This window comes from Oncorhynchus tshawytscha, linkage group LG04, assembly GCF_018296145.1.
Source record: "Oncorhynchus tshawytscha isolate Ot180627B linkage group LG04, Otsh_v2.0, whole genome shotgun sequence".
NCBI classification, from domain to species: domain Eukaryota; kingdom Metazoa; phylum Chordata; class Actinopteri; order Salmoniformes; family Salmonidae; genus Oncorhynchus; species Oncorhynchus tshawytscha.
Window position 1 is genome coordinate 33,096,789 of NC_056432.1, and position 16,416 is coordinate 33,113,204.

The 16,416-nt window shown below is 43.5% G+C and overlaps 1 protein-coding gene across 3 annotated transcripts in view; it reads right to left on the minus strand.

Moving 5' to 3' along the window:
- Positions 1–4,433: 4,433 nt before the first annotated feature.
- Positions 4,434–16,416, minus strand: part of LOC112248584 (kinesin-like protein KIF2A) — a 33,406-nt gene continuing 21,423 nt past the window's right edge. Inside the window, exons 15-21 of one of the 3 annotated variants that reach the window (XM_024417730.2) lie at positions 15,192–15,302; positions 14,839–14,906; positions 14,266–14,388; positions 5,893–6,037; positions 5,638–5,739; positions 5,252–5,387; positions 4,434–4,981 (exon numbers count right to left, since the gene is read on the minus strand). In XM_024417730.2, the coding sequence (XP_024273498.1) occupies positions 4,893–4,981; positions 5,252–5,387; positions 5,638–5,739; positions 5,893–6,037; positions 14,266–14,388; positions 14,839–14,906; positions 15,192–15,302 (774 nt within the window). In that variant the 3' untranslated portion in view covers positions 4,434–4,892. The remainder of the gene's footprint in view (positions 4,982–5,251; positions 5,388–5,637; positions 5,740–5,892; positions 6,038–14,265; positions 14,389–14,838; positions 14,907–15,191; positions 15,303–16,416) is intronic. The other 2 variants (XM_024417731.2, XM_024417733.2) reach the window with 2 other exon arrangements.

A 16,416-nucleotide genomic window follows, 5' to 3' on the forward strand; every position in this document is an offset into this window, starting at 1 on the left:
GTATTTTACTGCATTCATCTTTGCCTCGATTCTGCCTGGTCTCCCAGTTCCTGAAAAACATCCCACAGCATGATGCTGCCACCACCATGCTTCACCATAGGGATGGTGCCAGGTTTCCTCCAGACGTGACACTTGGCATTTAGGCCAAAGTGTTCAATCTTGGTTTCATTAGACCAGAGAATCTTGTGTCTCATGGTCTGAGAGTCTTTAAGTGCCCTTTGGCAAACTCCAAGCGGGCTGTCATGTGTCTTTTACTGAGGAGTGGCTTCCGTCTGGCCACTCTACCAAAAAGGCCTGATTGGTGGAGTGCTGCAGAGATGGGATAACCTTCCAGAAGGACACCCATCTCCACAGATGAACTCTAGAGCTCTGTCAGAGTGACCATCGGGTTCTTGGTCACCTCCCTGACCAAGGCCCTTCTCCCCCGATTGCTCAGACGGCCAGCTCTAGGAAGAGTTTGGGTGCTTCCAAACTTCTTCCATTTAAGAATGATGGAGGCCATTGTGTTCTTGGGGACCTTCAATACTGCATATATGTTTTGGTACCCTTCACCAGATCTGTGCCTCGACACAATCCTATCTTGGAGCTCTACGGACAATTCCTTCCACCTCATGGCTTGGTTTTTGCTCTGAAATGTACTGACAACTGTGGGACCTTATAAAGACTTGTGTGTGGATTTCCAAATCATGTCCAATCAATTTAATTTACCACAGGTAGACTCCAATCACATTGATTAACGGAAACAGGATGCACCTGAGCTCAATTTCGAGTCTCAGACCAAAGGGTCTGAATAGATATGTAATTAAGGTATGTTTTTAATTTTTAATAAATCAACAATAATGTCAACCTGTTTTTGCTTTCTCATTATGGTGTATTGTGTGTAGATTGCTGAGGATATTTTTTTTTATTTACTCCATTTTAGAATAAGATTGTAATAAGATTGGAAAAAGTCAAGGGGTCTGACTACTTTCCGAAGGCACTATAGACAGTGTGTTTAATTCAAATCAACTATATATGCATTGAGCTTGCTTTATGCAAAAACATTGCAGCCTGCAGGTAGAAAATATCCTGATAAAAATAAATATCCTATAAATCACATTGTATCAACTTAACTTGGGTATGGCCTGAAGATCCTTACAACATTCTATAAAATATTCTGGGCCCTCAGTTTCCTGCACCAGTGAGCTCGGGACAGACACAGCTGTAGGCTATTTGCGCAAGGGATAAGAAGTAATCAGGTAGGCCTATTTTTAAGATGTTTCAACTGGATCAGAGCATGACATTTTTCCCTTTCCTGTTGAGTTGTTATCAAAAAGGAGAGTGCTGTAAAGATTTTTCAAATACACTGAGGAATTAGTCATTCTCAATGGATGTCAAAACCAGATCTGGCCAAAGCCAGAATGTTCTGCAGGAGATATTGTTCAGTGAGAAGCGAGCCAGGAGCATAGACAAGAGGACTTCATGGTGTAAGTGGAGCTGGACTATTCTACTTATGTGTGCGTTATATTTTGTTTTAATGTTACGTTAACGTTAACAGTGATTCTTCATGTCATAACCTTAATGTCTTCTGTCCACAGACTTCACACATTCAACTCTGCTGGGATCCACTTATCCTAAGCAGACGTTACTGCTGAGGACTTGGTGCAGGAAAGCAATATTGTGGAAACCTATCTAATTTTTAAACCTCCAGTGCTCTTTAAGGAATGGCAACTGGAAGCTGTTATGGACTGTTGGATGATGACAACACTCATTGGCTAGATCAATGCAGCAAAACACCATACTGGCTTACCCCTCTGGAATACCTTCGTTATGCCTTTACAGTGAAATGTACATATTTATTAAGTGGTTACGTGTATAGCTACCCAAACTCCTTGCTCTGGCCAAACACTACGCCACACCCGTGGTCATTAACCTTCTTCTCCGTAACGAGTCTGCGTCTGAGTACCTCACAAATTTCGCAAACACATTCTAACCGTTCTGATTGGATCCAGAAAGTGGTGGGTTGGGCCAGAACACATGGGTAAAGCAGCGTTTAGAAAATTAGTCATTGGCTTTGATACTCTGATTGGTTAGAGATGATGCAATCGCTGATTACTTTTTGAATAACACCACTCATTTTGACTTCAACGATGGCAGTCTGACTGAAGTATGTAGTGAACAGAGCAGCGTAATAATTCTGTTGGAATCATCAGGCAAGTGTACAGCTATACATAAAATAGATGCAATACAATGTAGTTGGTCATCCCTAAGTATCAGTTGAACCTGACACGTGCTTGGTTGTAATGGACAGGTTGAAAAAAATATTTTGTAAGCTGTCTGACTTTCAGGGTTGTTGAAGAGCCTTGAGATGAGTTTTTGAAACAGTGTTGGTGTATTTCAAGAAGTTCAGCAATTCATGACTTCTTTACCACAAAACAATACATACTGACTTACTGTATATCTCTATCTTAAAGATGTAGCTACAACTACGACAATATTCAAACTGGGCCATTGCTACGCTGTAGGATCCCCTGGTGTCTCCCTGTGCGGACTGTCCTCACGATGAAGCTGAAGTCTGCCTCTAGATGGCGCTGCTGGTGTCACTGACTACACTACTGCTGAGTGACAGGGCCAGAGTCACCACAGTCTCCCTTCTTGGCAACTTTTGCTGTCTCTCTGGGCCCTACAAACACAGAACATCACACTGCTTACTAAGCAGACAAATGTAAAGCCTATCATTATCAACCACTGTCAGAGCCTTTACTACCTACGTATGAAGACTGAAAAACAAACATTTTCATCATACACACAGGGCTAGTCAGCCCTGTCATACCCGACCTACATCCTTTGTCGTATTTTGGCACCATGCATTTCTTTCAGAGCTCAAGGGAAGACTAGAGGTTCTAATGCCATATAAAGAATTAAACGTCACCACACGTCAATTCATTGGTGCAGGTCAAAGTTCAAATCAAAACAGGTGGTTCTTTATTGAGCCAATGTTACATCTGGTGCAACCACTGAGTAACATATGCAGCAGTAGGTCAGTGGTTTTTACTATACATGTGTTAGTGGTTTTTGTTCCATTTTTTATTTTATTTTTTACAAAGTGAGTGAAAAATGACTTCACAGTATAAAAGTAAAAGGGGTAACAAATTAACTGGGGTCACCACAAAACATGAACACAACTGAATCAAACTATAGACTCTTCTTTGAGGAAAAAACATGGATACAAGAGGGAGGAAAGACAACACGAGAAGCACAGCTTGATTTGACACCTCTCAAACTCAGAGGAGCAAGAGAAAGACTGGTCCTACAGAGTAACTATATGTATCTATATGCTGTAGAGTTAACTGAGGAGTGACTCAGCCACATGCATGATGGAGGCCAACATACAGAGTGACACATGGCTACATGTCAGTCAGACCTACCAGAATCCACAACACTGGTATCGTAGAACCCTAAAGCACAACCAACATGGAGAGGTCTATGATGAAGCAAAGTCAACAGCCGTTCAATTTAAAGAAATACGGGAAAAAAGATAAGTAAATAAATAAAATAGAACAGGAAAAAAACAGAACATTTTAAATCAGAAAAAAAAGGGATCCAAGGTTGCATTCCCCTCCAGTTGTTTCTGGTGGCATCCGTGACCCTGATTTGGAAAACAAATGAGTCCTTTCCTTTGTCTTTTCACAGGCGGTTGTGACAGGGTGAGACAGATTGTTAAGTACACTACAATGCAAAAAGTATGTGGACACCTGATCGTCGAACATCTCATTCTAAAATCATGGACATTAACATGGAGTTGGTCCCCCTTTGCTGCTATAACATCCTCCACTCTTCTGGGAAGGCTTTACACTAGACATTGGAACATTGCTGCGGGGACATGCCTCCATTCAGCCACAAGGGCATTAGTGAGGTCGGGCACTGATGTTGGGCAATTAAGCCTGGCTCGCTGTCAGCATTCCAATTCATCCCAGAGGTGTTAGATGGGGTTGAGGTCAGGGCTCTGTGCAGGCCAGTCAAACTCTTCCACACCAATCTGACAAACTATTTCTGTATGGACCTCACTTTGTGCACAGAGGCATTGTCATGCTGAAACAGGAAAGGGCCTTCCCCAAACTGTTGCCACAAAGTTGGAAGCACAGAATCGTATAAAATATCATTGTTTGCTGTAGCGTTAAAATTCACTGGAACTAAGGGGCCTAGCCGGAACCACTAAAAACAGCCCCAAACCATTATTCCTCCTCCACCAAACTTTACTGTTGGCACTATGCATTGGGGCAGGTAGCGTTCACCAGGCATCCGCCAAACCCATATACGTTCATCAGACTGCCAGATGGTGAAGAGTGAGTCATCACTCCAGAGAACACGTTTCCAATACTCCAGAGTCCAATGCCAGCGAGCCTTACACCACTCCAGCCGACGCTTGGCATTGCCCATGGTGATCTTAGGCTTGTGTGCGTGCGGCTGCTTGGCCATGGAAACCCATTTCATGAAGCTCCCGACGAACAGTTTTATTACTGACATTGCTTCCAGAGGTCATTTGGAACTCGGTAGCGAGTGTTGCAACAGAGGACAGAATTTTTTACGCGCTTCACCACTCAGCGGGTCTGTTCTGTGAGCTTGTGGCCTACCACTTGGCGGCTGAGCCATTGTTGCTCTTAAATGCTTCACAAGAACAGCACTTACAGTTGACCGGGGCAGCTCTAGCAGGGTAGAAATTTAACAAACTGACTTGTTGGAAAAGGTGGCATCCTATGTGACGGTGCCACATTGAAAGTCATTGAGCTCTTCAGTAAGTCCACAAATCCACTAATTTGAAGGGGTGTCCATACTTTTGTATATATAGTTCATCTAGTGTATATGTTCCTGTATGTGCTACTGCCCCTCCACACACCCCTCCCTGGCCTGGTCTACAGCAGGGCACGCGGCCTCTTAGGATTGATCTGCTTACTGGCTTGTTCTTCTTCCTGGAGTGACGAGCGGAACGACTTGACTTTATCTGAGGAAAGAGGAGCACAGACATTGGATTAGATATTGTTTATCAAAAAAGACCATGATTCACATTAATAAAAGTGAACCTACGAATGAATGTCAACGGTGATCTGCATAGAGACAAACCAACAAAAGATTGAAAAGAACCTCAGGAGGTAAATAATACAAATGCTGTCTTGCATAGGACAGGAGTTCAAATTCTCGCTCATCCCTAAGAGATTTTCTTCCATCAGACAAACGGTACCATGTCACTAATAACATTTATGTCCATGCCTACCTCTGAGCTCCGTGAGGATGTCAATCTTCTGATCCAGGATCTGCTCCAGCTGAGTGGCGTAAGAGTCCACATCATAGTCCACCTCCTCAGTCATCTCCAGCAGAACCTTCTCATCCTCCAGCCACCGGATAGACTCCTGCAACACACACATTAGCATCTCACTTACTCATCTCATCTTCCCACTGAAACATATTCCTCAATCAATTATTTTGCTCCTATGGAGTCAGCATCACATTAGTTTGAAGAACCTGATTTAGAGCATTTCATGGATAGTGGCGCCACACTTCACAGGACCTCAAGCTTGCAGATTCATTCATCTCAGAGTTCGAGCCTCCTAACTATATGTGAAAGGATCTAAGAGGAGCCAGTTGTTAATGTAGCCTGACCTGGAAGACAGCTCTGTGGTCCTCCAGCACCTGTTCCTCCATCTCCACCATCTGAGAGACAGCCTCATGGAAGGTTAAGAGCTGGGGGGACACCTCCTCCAGCTGGGGAGAGAAAACAGTCAAGACAAACAACCAGCATCACCAGACACAACACCTCTATTGGGGAAATGGATGCAAATGCATGCACACAGTAAGAAAACCATTGAGGATAAATGCTGTGTGTGAGCATAGGAGTGCATTAAGAGTGTAGCTTACGTTCTGCTCACAGAGCAGTTTGAGGTCATCTCTCTGGGGGGAGCTGCCCAGGTGGTCCCAGTCATCATCCAGCTGGTCCACCACATGTATGTTGGGCCGGACCCCCTCTATCACCTGATTAGTGTCCACCGTCAGCTCCTTCACTCTGTGGGTCAATCAACACCTTCGGTCAGCTAACAAACTGCTGCTCAGCCCAGTTAAGTACACTACACTCAACATGGGCATCTTCACTAAGGGCCCAACATTCAGAATGATGCAGGTAGTCACAGTCATTTCTAAGTATATTAAGTCATGCAAGTTCTATGCAATACATTTCTGACTGAATGTTTTGGCCCATTGAATAGATGCCAAGACACCATCATGACACCATGCACAGCCAACGGGGTTCCATCTGTGTCTTATTGGTTGCCTTTAACTCTAGCCAGCAGAAAGACACTCCATTTTAGTTCACAGTGAAACTGTCCCTTTTATTTTTTCCCTTGATGAAACCGAATTAAGCAATATGAGAAGAATAGCTAAGGTTAGTCAAATTCGGAGAGCTTGTTCAGTTGTTCCCCACTAAAGTATCTCTAACTGATAATGCTATAGAACCTGTTTCAACAGGGCTCTCAACGGGGCATGTTAGCCATGTTTTGCACGAGAATGAGTGACAAGGAGTTGGCATGATAGCACAAATATACTGGTACTCAGGCTACTTGCATGTAGAGCACAATGAGTGCTGTGGACAGTCCATAAGGCCAGGCCTGTTTACACTGCTAGAATCTGGGCTTGTATTTAATGAGGTGTGACTGAGCTGATAAGGTCCAGTACAGTGAAAATGACCTTATTGACCTGTGTCTGACCCACTGACTGACTGGGTGGGGACTGGGATTACTACTGTAGCAGTGGGAGGTGGAGCAAACCGGCTGGTCTCATTGCATCTGTGGCATGTATGTACTAAGCCACGGCATTATCCTCTAACACAGTATAAACTGATCAGTCAAATATTAGGTGTTAACCCATAAGAGTCTAAGCCCTGTAAGCTGGGGGAGGGTACTACTAAGCTATATGGAATTGTTTTAAGGTCATACCAAGGATCACATTGCTTTTGGATTTTGAATTTTAAGACCCCTTGAAGTATCAAAAATATATATCAAATATTTATGGGAAAATATTTTTGGCCTGCTATTAGCCCATACAATCGCATTTAATAACAGATTCACTACATTGAACAGAGTCTCCCCAAAAAGTCTAAAGGAAGTTTGTTCTGAAGTGTCTGCCCAATATCTGAGAGTTAAGACATTTCAGGAAGGAAAAAAAAAATCATATTTTTACTACTAAGCTATATGGAATTGTTTTAAGTAAGTCATACTTATTATGGATTGAGAGTGTTACCCATCTAATAGAAAATTGTTTTTTTTTGTTAATGGGAGCTTCTCTCATGCAAATTCAGTTGAGTGTGGTGTACCGCAGGGCAGCCGGCTAGGGCCATTATTGTTTGTTTTTACAAATGATCTTCCACTGACCTTGAATAAAGCCTGTGTGTCTACAGTTGAAGTCGGAAGTTTACATACACCTTAGCCAAATACATTTAAACTCCGTTTTTCACAATTCCTGACATTTAATCATACTAAAAATGCCCCGTCTTAGGTCAGTTAGGATCACCACTTTATTTTAAGAAGGTGAAATGTCAGAATACTAGTAGAGACAATGATTTATTCCAGCTTTATTTTTTTCACCAAATTCCCAGTGGGTCAGAAGTTTACATACACTCAATTAGTAATTGGAAGCATTGCCTTTAAATTGTTGAACTTGGGCCAAACGTTTCGGGTAGCCTTCCACAAGCTTTTCACAATAAGTTGGGTGAATTTTGGCCCATTCCTCCTGACCGAGCTGGTGTAACTGAGTCAAGTTTGTAGGCCTCCTTGCTCGAACACGCTTTTTCAGTTCTGCCCACAAATTTTCTATAGGATTGAGGTCAGGGCTTTGAAATAAGAAACTAGCTCCCTGGTATTCAGAAAATACCCGAGCTCTGAAGCAAGCTTCCAGAAAATTGGAACGGAAATGGCGCCACACCAAACTGGAAGTCTTCCGACTAGCTTGAAATGACAGTACTACGCAGTATCGAAGAGCCCTCACTGCTGCTCGATCATTCTATTTTTCCAACTTAATTGAGGAAAATCATCCAAAATTTATTTTTGATACTGTCACAAAGCTAACTAAAAAGCAGCATGCCCCTAGAGGATGGATTTCACTTCAGCAGTAATAAATTCATTAACTTCTTTGAGGAAAAGATTGTGATCATTAGAAAGCAAATGACAGATTCCTCTTTAAATCTGCGTATTCCTCTCCAAAGCTCAGTTGTCCTGAGTCTGCACAACTCTGGCAGGACCTAGGATCAAGGGAGACACTCAAGTGTTTTAGTACTATATCTCTTGACACAATGATGAAAATAATCATGGCCTCTAAACCTTCAACCTGCATACTGGACCCTATTCCAACTAAACTACTGAAAGAGCTTCTTTCTGTGCTTGTCCCTCCTATGTTGAACATAATAAACGGCTCTCTATCCACCAGATGTGTACCAAACTCACTAAAAGTGGCAGTAATAAAGCCTCTCTTGAAAAAGCCAAACCTTGACCCAGAAAATATTTTTTTAAACTATCGACCTATATCGAATCTCCCATTCCTCTCAACAAATTTTGAAAAAGCTGTTGCGCAGCAACTCACTGCCTTCCTGAAGACAAACAATGTATACGAAATGCTTCAGTCTGGTTTTAGACCCCATCATAGCACTGACACTGCACTTGTGAAGGTGGTAAATTACCTTTTAATGGCGTCAGACCGAGGCTCTGCATCTGTCCTCGTGCGCCAAGACCTTAGTGCTGCTTTTGATACCATTGATCACCACATTCTTTTGGAGAGAGTGGAAACCCAAATTGGTCTACACGGACAAGTTCTGGCCTGGTTTATCTTATCTGTTTGTCTCTGAATGGTTTGTCCTCTGACAAATCAACTGTAAATTTCTGTGATCCTCAAGGTTACGTTTTAGGACCACTATTGTTTTCACTATATATTTTACCTCTTGGGGATGTCATTCGAAAACATAATGTTAACTTTCACTGCTATGCGGATCACACACAGCTGTACATTTCAATGAAACATGGTGAAGCTCAAAAATTGCCCTCGCTGGAAGCATGTGCTTCAGACATAAAGAAGTGGATGGCTGCAAACTTTCTACTTTTAAACTCAGACAAAACAGAGATGCTTGTTCTAGGTCCCAAGAAACAAAGAGATATTCTGCTGAATCTGACAATTAATCTTGATAGTTGTACCATCATCTCAAATAAAACTGTGAAGGACCTCTGCGTTACTCTGGTACCTGATCTCTCTTTTGACTTACATATCAAGACTGTTTCAAGGACAGTTTTTCCATTTACATAACATTGCAAAAATCTGAAATTTTCTGTCCAAAGATTATGCAGAAAAATGTATCCATGCTTTTGTTACTTCTAGGTTAGACTACTGCAATGCTCTACTTTCCGGCTACCCGGATAAAGCAGTAAATAAACTTCAGTTAGTGCTAAATATGGCTGCTAGAATCCTGACTAGAACCCAAAAAATTTATCATATTACTCCAGTGTTAGCCTCCTTACACTGGCTTCCTGTTAAGGCAAGGGCTGATTTCAAGTTTTACTGCTAACCTGCAAAGCATTACATGGACTTGCTCCTACCCATCTCTCTGATTTGGTCCTGCCGTACATACCTACACGTACGCTACGGTCACAAGACGCAGGCCTCCTAATTCTCCCTAGAATTTCCACGCAAACAGCTGGAGGCAGGGCTTTCTCCTATAGAGCTCCATTTTTATAGAATGGTCTGCCTACCCATGTGAGAGACGCAGACTCGTTCTCAACCTTTAAGTCTTTACTGAAGACTCATCTCTTCAGTAGGTCCTATGATTGAGTGTAGTCTGGCTCAGGAGTGTGAAGGTGAACGGAAAGGCACTGGAGCAACAAACCAACCTTGCTGTCTCTGCCTGGCCGGTTCCCCTCTCTCCACTGGGATTCTCTGCCTCTAACCCTATTACAGGGGCTGAGTCACTGGCTTACTGGTGCTCTTCCATGCCGTCCCTAGGAGGGGTGCGTCACTTGAGTGGGTTGAGTCACTGACATGGTCTTCCCGTCTGGGTTGGCGGCCCGCGGCCCCCTTGGGTTGTGCCGTGGCGGAGATCTTTGTGGGCTATACTCGGCCTTGTCTCAGGATGGTAAGTTGGTGGTTGAAGATATCCCTCTAGTGGTGTGGGGGCTTTGCTTTGGCAAAGTCGGTGGGGTTATATCCTGCCTGTTTGGCCCTGTCTGGGGGTATCATCGGATGGGGCCACATTGTCTCCTGACCCCTCCCGTCTCAGCCTCCAGTATTTATGCTGCAGTAGTTTGTGTCGGGGGCTAGGGTCAGTCTGTTATATCTGGACTATTTCTCCTGTCTTATCCGGTGTCCTGTGTGAGTAAGTATGCTCTCTCTAATTCTCTCTTTCTCCCTCTCGGAGGACCTGAGCCCTAGGACCATGCCTCAGGACTGCTTGGCATGATGACTCGTTGTCCCCAGTCCACCTGGCCATGCTGCTGCTCCAGTTTCAACTGTTCTGCCTGCGGCTATGGAACCCTAACCTGTTCACTGTGATTACTATTATTTGGCCATGCTAGTCATTTATGAACATCTTGGCTATGTTCTGTTATAATCTCCACCCAGCACAGCCAGAAGAGGACTGGCCACCCCTCATAGCCTGGTTCCTCTCTAGGTTTTGGCCTTTCTAGGGAGTTTTTGCTAGCCACCGTGCTTCTACGCCTGCATTGCTTGCTGTTTGGGGTTTCAGGCTGGGTTTCTGTACAGCACGTTGATATATCAGCTGATGTAAGAAGGGCAATATAAATACATTTGATTTGATTTGTGATGGCCACTCCAATACCTTGACTTTCTTGTACTTTAGCCATTTTGCCACAACTTTGGAAGAATGCTTGCTGTCATTGTCCCTTTGGAAGACCCATTTGCGACCAAGATTTAACTTCCTGACTGATGTCTTGAGAGGTTTCAATACATCCACAATTTTCCTTTCTCATGATTGCATCCAATTTTGTGAAGTGCACCAGTCCCACCTGCAGCAAAGCACCCCCACAACATGCTGCTGCCACCCCTGTGCTTCACGGTTGGGATGGTGTTCTTCGGCTTGCAAGCCTCACACTTTTTCCTCCAAACATAACAATGGTCATTATGGCCAAACAATTCTATTTTTGTTTCATCAGACCAGAGGACATTTCTCCAAAAAGTACGATCTTGGTCCCCATGTGCAATTGCAAACCATAGTCTGGCTTTTTTATGGCGGTTTTGGAGCAGTGGCTTCTTCCTTCCTGAGCGGCCTTTCAGGCTATGTCGATATAGGACTCGTTTTACTGTGGATATAGATACTTTTGTACCCATTTCCTCCAGCATCTTCACAAGGTCCTTTGCTGTTGTTCTGGGATTGATTTGCACATTTCACACCAAAGTACTTTCATCTTTAGGAGACAAAACGCGTCTCCTTCCTGATCGATATGACAGCTGTGTGGTCCCATGTTTATACTTGCGTACTATTGTTTGTACAGATGAACGTGGTACCTTCAGGTGTTTGGAAATTGCTCCCAAGGATGAACCAGACTTGTGGAGGTCTACAACATTTTTTTCTGAAGTCTTGGCTGATTTCTTTTGATTTTCTCATGATGTCAAGCAAAGAGGCACTGAGTGATGGTAGGCCTTGAAATACATCCACAGGTACACCTCCAATTGACAAAAAAATGAAGCTTCTAAAGCCATGACATCATTTTCTGGAATTTTCCAATCAGTCAACTTAGTGTATGTAAACTTCTGACCCACTTGAATTGTGATACAGTGAATTATAAGTGAAATAATCTGCCTGTAAACAATTGTTGGAAAAATTACTTGTGTCATGCACAAAGTGGATGTCCTAACCGACTTGCCAACACTATAGTTAAACAAGAAATTTGTGGAGTGGTTGAAAAACAAGTTCTATTGACTAACCTAAGCATATGAAAACTTCATACTTCAACTGTATATACGCTGACGACTCAACCGTATACACGTTGGCTGCAACAGTATAATAAATAACAGACACTTAACATAGAGCTCCAGTCAGTTTTAGAATGGGTAACTAGTAATAGGCTTGTGCTAAATATCTCAAAACCCAAAAACCTTTTTGGGACAAATCACTTGCTCAACGCTAAACCTCGTTTAGATCTAATATTGAAAAATGTGGCTATTGAGCAAGTTAAGGAGACTAAACTGGGTGTAACCCTAGATAGAAAGCTGTCATGGTCAAAACAGACTCAATGGTTGCTAAAATGGGAAGAGGTCGGGGCATTCCTCTGCCTTCTTGACATCTCAATTGACCAGACAGGTCCTACAGGCCCTAGTTTTGTCGCACCCAGAGTACTGCCCAGCTGTGTGGACATGTGCGGCAAAGAAGGACATAGGTGAATTGCAGTTGGTCCAGAACAAAGCAGCATGTATCACACTTAGATGTACGTTGAGGGAAAGTGTCAGTAATATGCATTTCAGTCTCTCCTGGCTCAAAGAGGAGAGATTGACTGCATCACTATTGGTCTTTGTGCAACGGATTGATCTGTTGAAGGTACCAAACTGTCTGTTCAAGCAGTTGGCACAGAGTTCAGACACTCATCGGTACAACACAAGACATGCAACCAGAGGTCTCTTCACAGTCCCAAGGTCCAGAACAGAGACTGGGTAACACACACTATTCAATTAGAGCCATGACTACATGAAACTCTGCCACAGCAGGTAACTCAAGCTAGCAATAAAACCATTTAAAAAATAAATCAAAGAACACCTTACTGCACAAAGGGGACAATGATGAGACAGAACCTTTAATATATCTTGTATTGTAATTTGCACTGTACTATGTATTAGACCTAGATATTGTGTGTATGTACTGATATGTAGGCTGTGTGTGACATTTTAAATGCATCTATTTCTGTACTGTCATGTTTCATGTGGACCCCAGGAAGAGTAGCCGATGCTTTTGCAGCAGCTAATGGGGATCCTAATAAATACCAAATATCAAGGATCATTTTGCTATTTGATTTTCAATTTTAAGACCCCATGAAATATAAAAAAATAAATACATATATAAAACAACTATTTGATGAAAAGTTGTATTTGGCCTTACTGATATTCGCCCATACAAACGCATTGAATAACAGATTCCCTACATGGAACAGATAGGTTTTTTTGGGGGGCGGCACTAAAAACTAAAGGAAGTTTGTTTTGAAGTGTCTATCCTATATCTGAGAGACATAAGATCTGGAAACATGTCTTGTCGCTAAACAGTCTCCATATATACAGTACTTCAATATATTTTTTTCAACTGATACCGGTGGACCTTCAGACGAGTCTTGTGAGGCCTGTGGGCATCCTAGAGCAAAACAACTTCAGACGAGTCTTGTGAGGCCTGTGGGCATCCTAGAGCAAAACAACTTCAGATGAGTCTTGTGAGGCCTGTGGGCATCCTAGAGCAAAACAACTTCAGATGAGTCTTGTGAGGCCTGTGGGCATCCTAGAGCAAAACAACTTCAGACGAGTCCCAAGATGCGTGTGGGGGTTGAAGAGAAAAACGTAATAGTTTGTAGGCCAAACCGTTCAGACGCTACGGACAATTTTGTGAGAAGACCGATTTTCGGGATGTCGCCGGGTCTGACAAACACCTTTCTAGCTCCGTCACCTTCTACCACAGATGTGGAAGTCTGACATAGGCGTATGTGGTGGATTGAGACGCACCCACTACCAAAAAAACATATCTAGCTTAAAACAGACAGAATTTTAAATGGGGATATTTGGATTAAGCTAATTACATTTCCGCGGGGGGCATGGACATTGACCTTAAGAGGGTTAGCTAATAGGGCTGACTGTTTATGGTGTGATGTATCATAACAGATTATATTCAACCAAGTGAAAACACCAAGAAATGATTTGATCAAATGCACACAGACACACACACGTTGTGTGTTATCGTCCATGAGAGAGTATGAGAAGAACAGCAGCATTCACAGTTAGCACAACCTCAGCACAGCAAGAGATGAAAGGAGAAGCGCATGCCAAGAACGTGTCATGGAGATGAAATAAAAGGGGAAGGAAAAGAAGACGTGTGAACAAGTCCTCCACAGAGACTGGTGAGAACGATGGAACAAAGAAGAAGTGTTTAATGTGTATTTTACAACTAATATATGCATACAGGAAATGCATGTAGATAAGTATATGTGGGGGCAACAGAAAAGTTACGTGTGCAGTGTGTGTGTGCGCGCACGGAATGGGAAAGTGCTTGACCTGCTGGGAGAGGTAGCAAAGTCATCATACTCATAGGTGGGCGAGAGCTCCGAGAGCTCCGAGCGACTTCCACCGCCCTGGGAGAAGGGGATGTCTGAGGGACTGATCCCAAACTCCTTTACTCTGCACAGCACCAGGCCCAGAGCAGGAAGAGGGGAGGAGCAGGAAAGACGAGAGAAGAGAGTCAGGACACAGAGCTACAGACAAGAGTTATTTTCCATTCACCATCACCACAGCCACAGTGGCACTCCTTCAGTCTTTCACATATGTAGCCTACATCTGATCAAACTGCTGCAGGCAGATATACCCAATTCTGTCTCTTGAGGCTCAGAAGTATTATCTGCCCATAGCTAAGCACAACAACGCTGCGTATAAGAGCACAGTGAAGACCTCAAGGTCATTACTACACCTTGTGGGTGTGATCAGTTTCCATAGAAACCTAAAGGGAGAGTGGTCAAAGAAGAGGTTCCTATATTCCTTTTTCCCCCAGACTAGAGTTCTCTGCGGATCGCAGCTGGAAAGCACAGGTGTACGAGACAGATTCCCATGGCCAGCTGTAACATGTGTGCCCACCTGTTAGCGTAGCGTAGCGTGTTGAGGGTGTTCTCACAGGACGTCATACCAGGAGAGATAGTTGCTATCTGGATGGGACAAGAGGTAAGGAGAAACTCAGTGGCGGTAAGGGAAGTACAACGATCTAGTAAGGAAGCCTGTCTTTTGCAGAAAGTGTGTTTACTTTCAAAGTGAGGAGAATATACACCCTGTATACTGACCTCTACATGGTCAGTGTAGTCATAGGCCCAGGAATCTTAAAAATAGTTTATTTTAATAGAAATTATTCATAAAATCAGAGATGACTGAGCCCAATGCCAGTGAGGAGAGTGAAATCACCAATTACCAAATCCAATAACTAATGATGAACTCACCATGCATGTGCGGGAGTTCTCCCCTATGAAGGAGTCTCGGAGGACCTGGGTGAGCTTGCTGGCCCTGAACGGAGTGTGAGGTTTGTTCCGCCCCAGCGCCCTGATGCACTCCTGGTAGGGTTAAAGAGAGACATGATGAGCTTACAGTCAGTCTACTGCAAGGCCTGACTGGCTGGCTGACTGAGATATACACATACAGAGAGGGGGACAGGAAAAATGCAGTTGACCATTTCTATAACATTAAGTTATTTCCAACTAGGACTGCTAGTTCTGCTCAGCTGAATCAAAAAAACATGTCAGACAGCACACGATGAAGCTGTAATCGCTGATGGTACTACCAATGGTACTACCAATTTTACAAGTTATTTCTCATGTATTGGCTGCTATCCTACTCAAACTACAATCAAGTGGGATGGAGCAAAACGGAGATGGTGACCAAATCTAAATGGTGACTAATACTAACAAGTTATTTCTCCCTCGCACATAGAAATAAACCCCAATTCCTTTTACAAGTTTTAACCAGCGTTATGCTGCTGTTGTTGCCAACTAGCAGGGAAGGGCTCATCAGGGCGATAGACTGAACCCATTCATCACCACACTCCAGTCAGCTGCGCGACATACACTCAGTGGACAGTTTATTAGGTACCCATTCACGAAAATGGTTCACGCCTACAGACAGTGAGTCAAGTGACAATGGCTTGCTATATAAAGCTGGCAGACAGACATCGAGGCATTCAGTTACTGTTCGATTGAACATTCGAAATGGGCAAAACCAGTGACCTAAACGACTTTGAGCGTGGTACAATCGTCAGTGCCAGGCACGCCAGTTCCAGTAACTCAAAAACAGCCGGCCTCCTGGGCTTTTCTCACACACACACACACACACACGTCTAGGGTTTACCGAGAATGGTGCAGCAAACAAAAACCATCCAGTAAGCTGCAATCCTGTGGGAGAAAATAGCTTGTTGATAAGAGGTTGAAGGAGAATGGCAAGAATCGTGCAATCTAACAGGCGGGCCACAAACAGGCAAATAACAGCGCATTACAACAGTGGTGTGCAGAACGGTATCTCTGAACACACAACTTGTCAGTCCTTGTCACGGATAGCCGATTGCAGCAGACGACAAAACCGGGTTCCACTCCTATCAGCTAAAAACAAGATCACAAACACTGGACAATTGAGGAGTCGAAAAACATTGCCTGGTCCGACAAATCCCGGTTCATG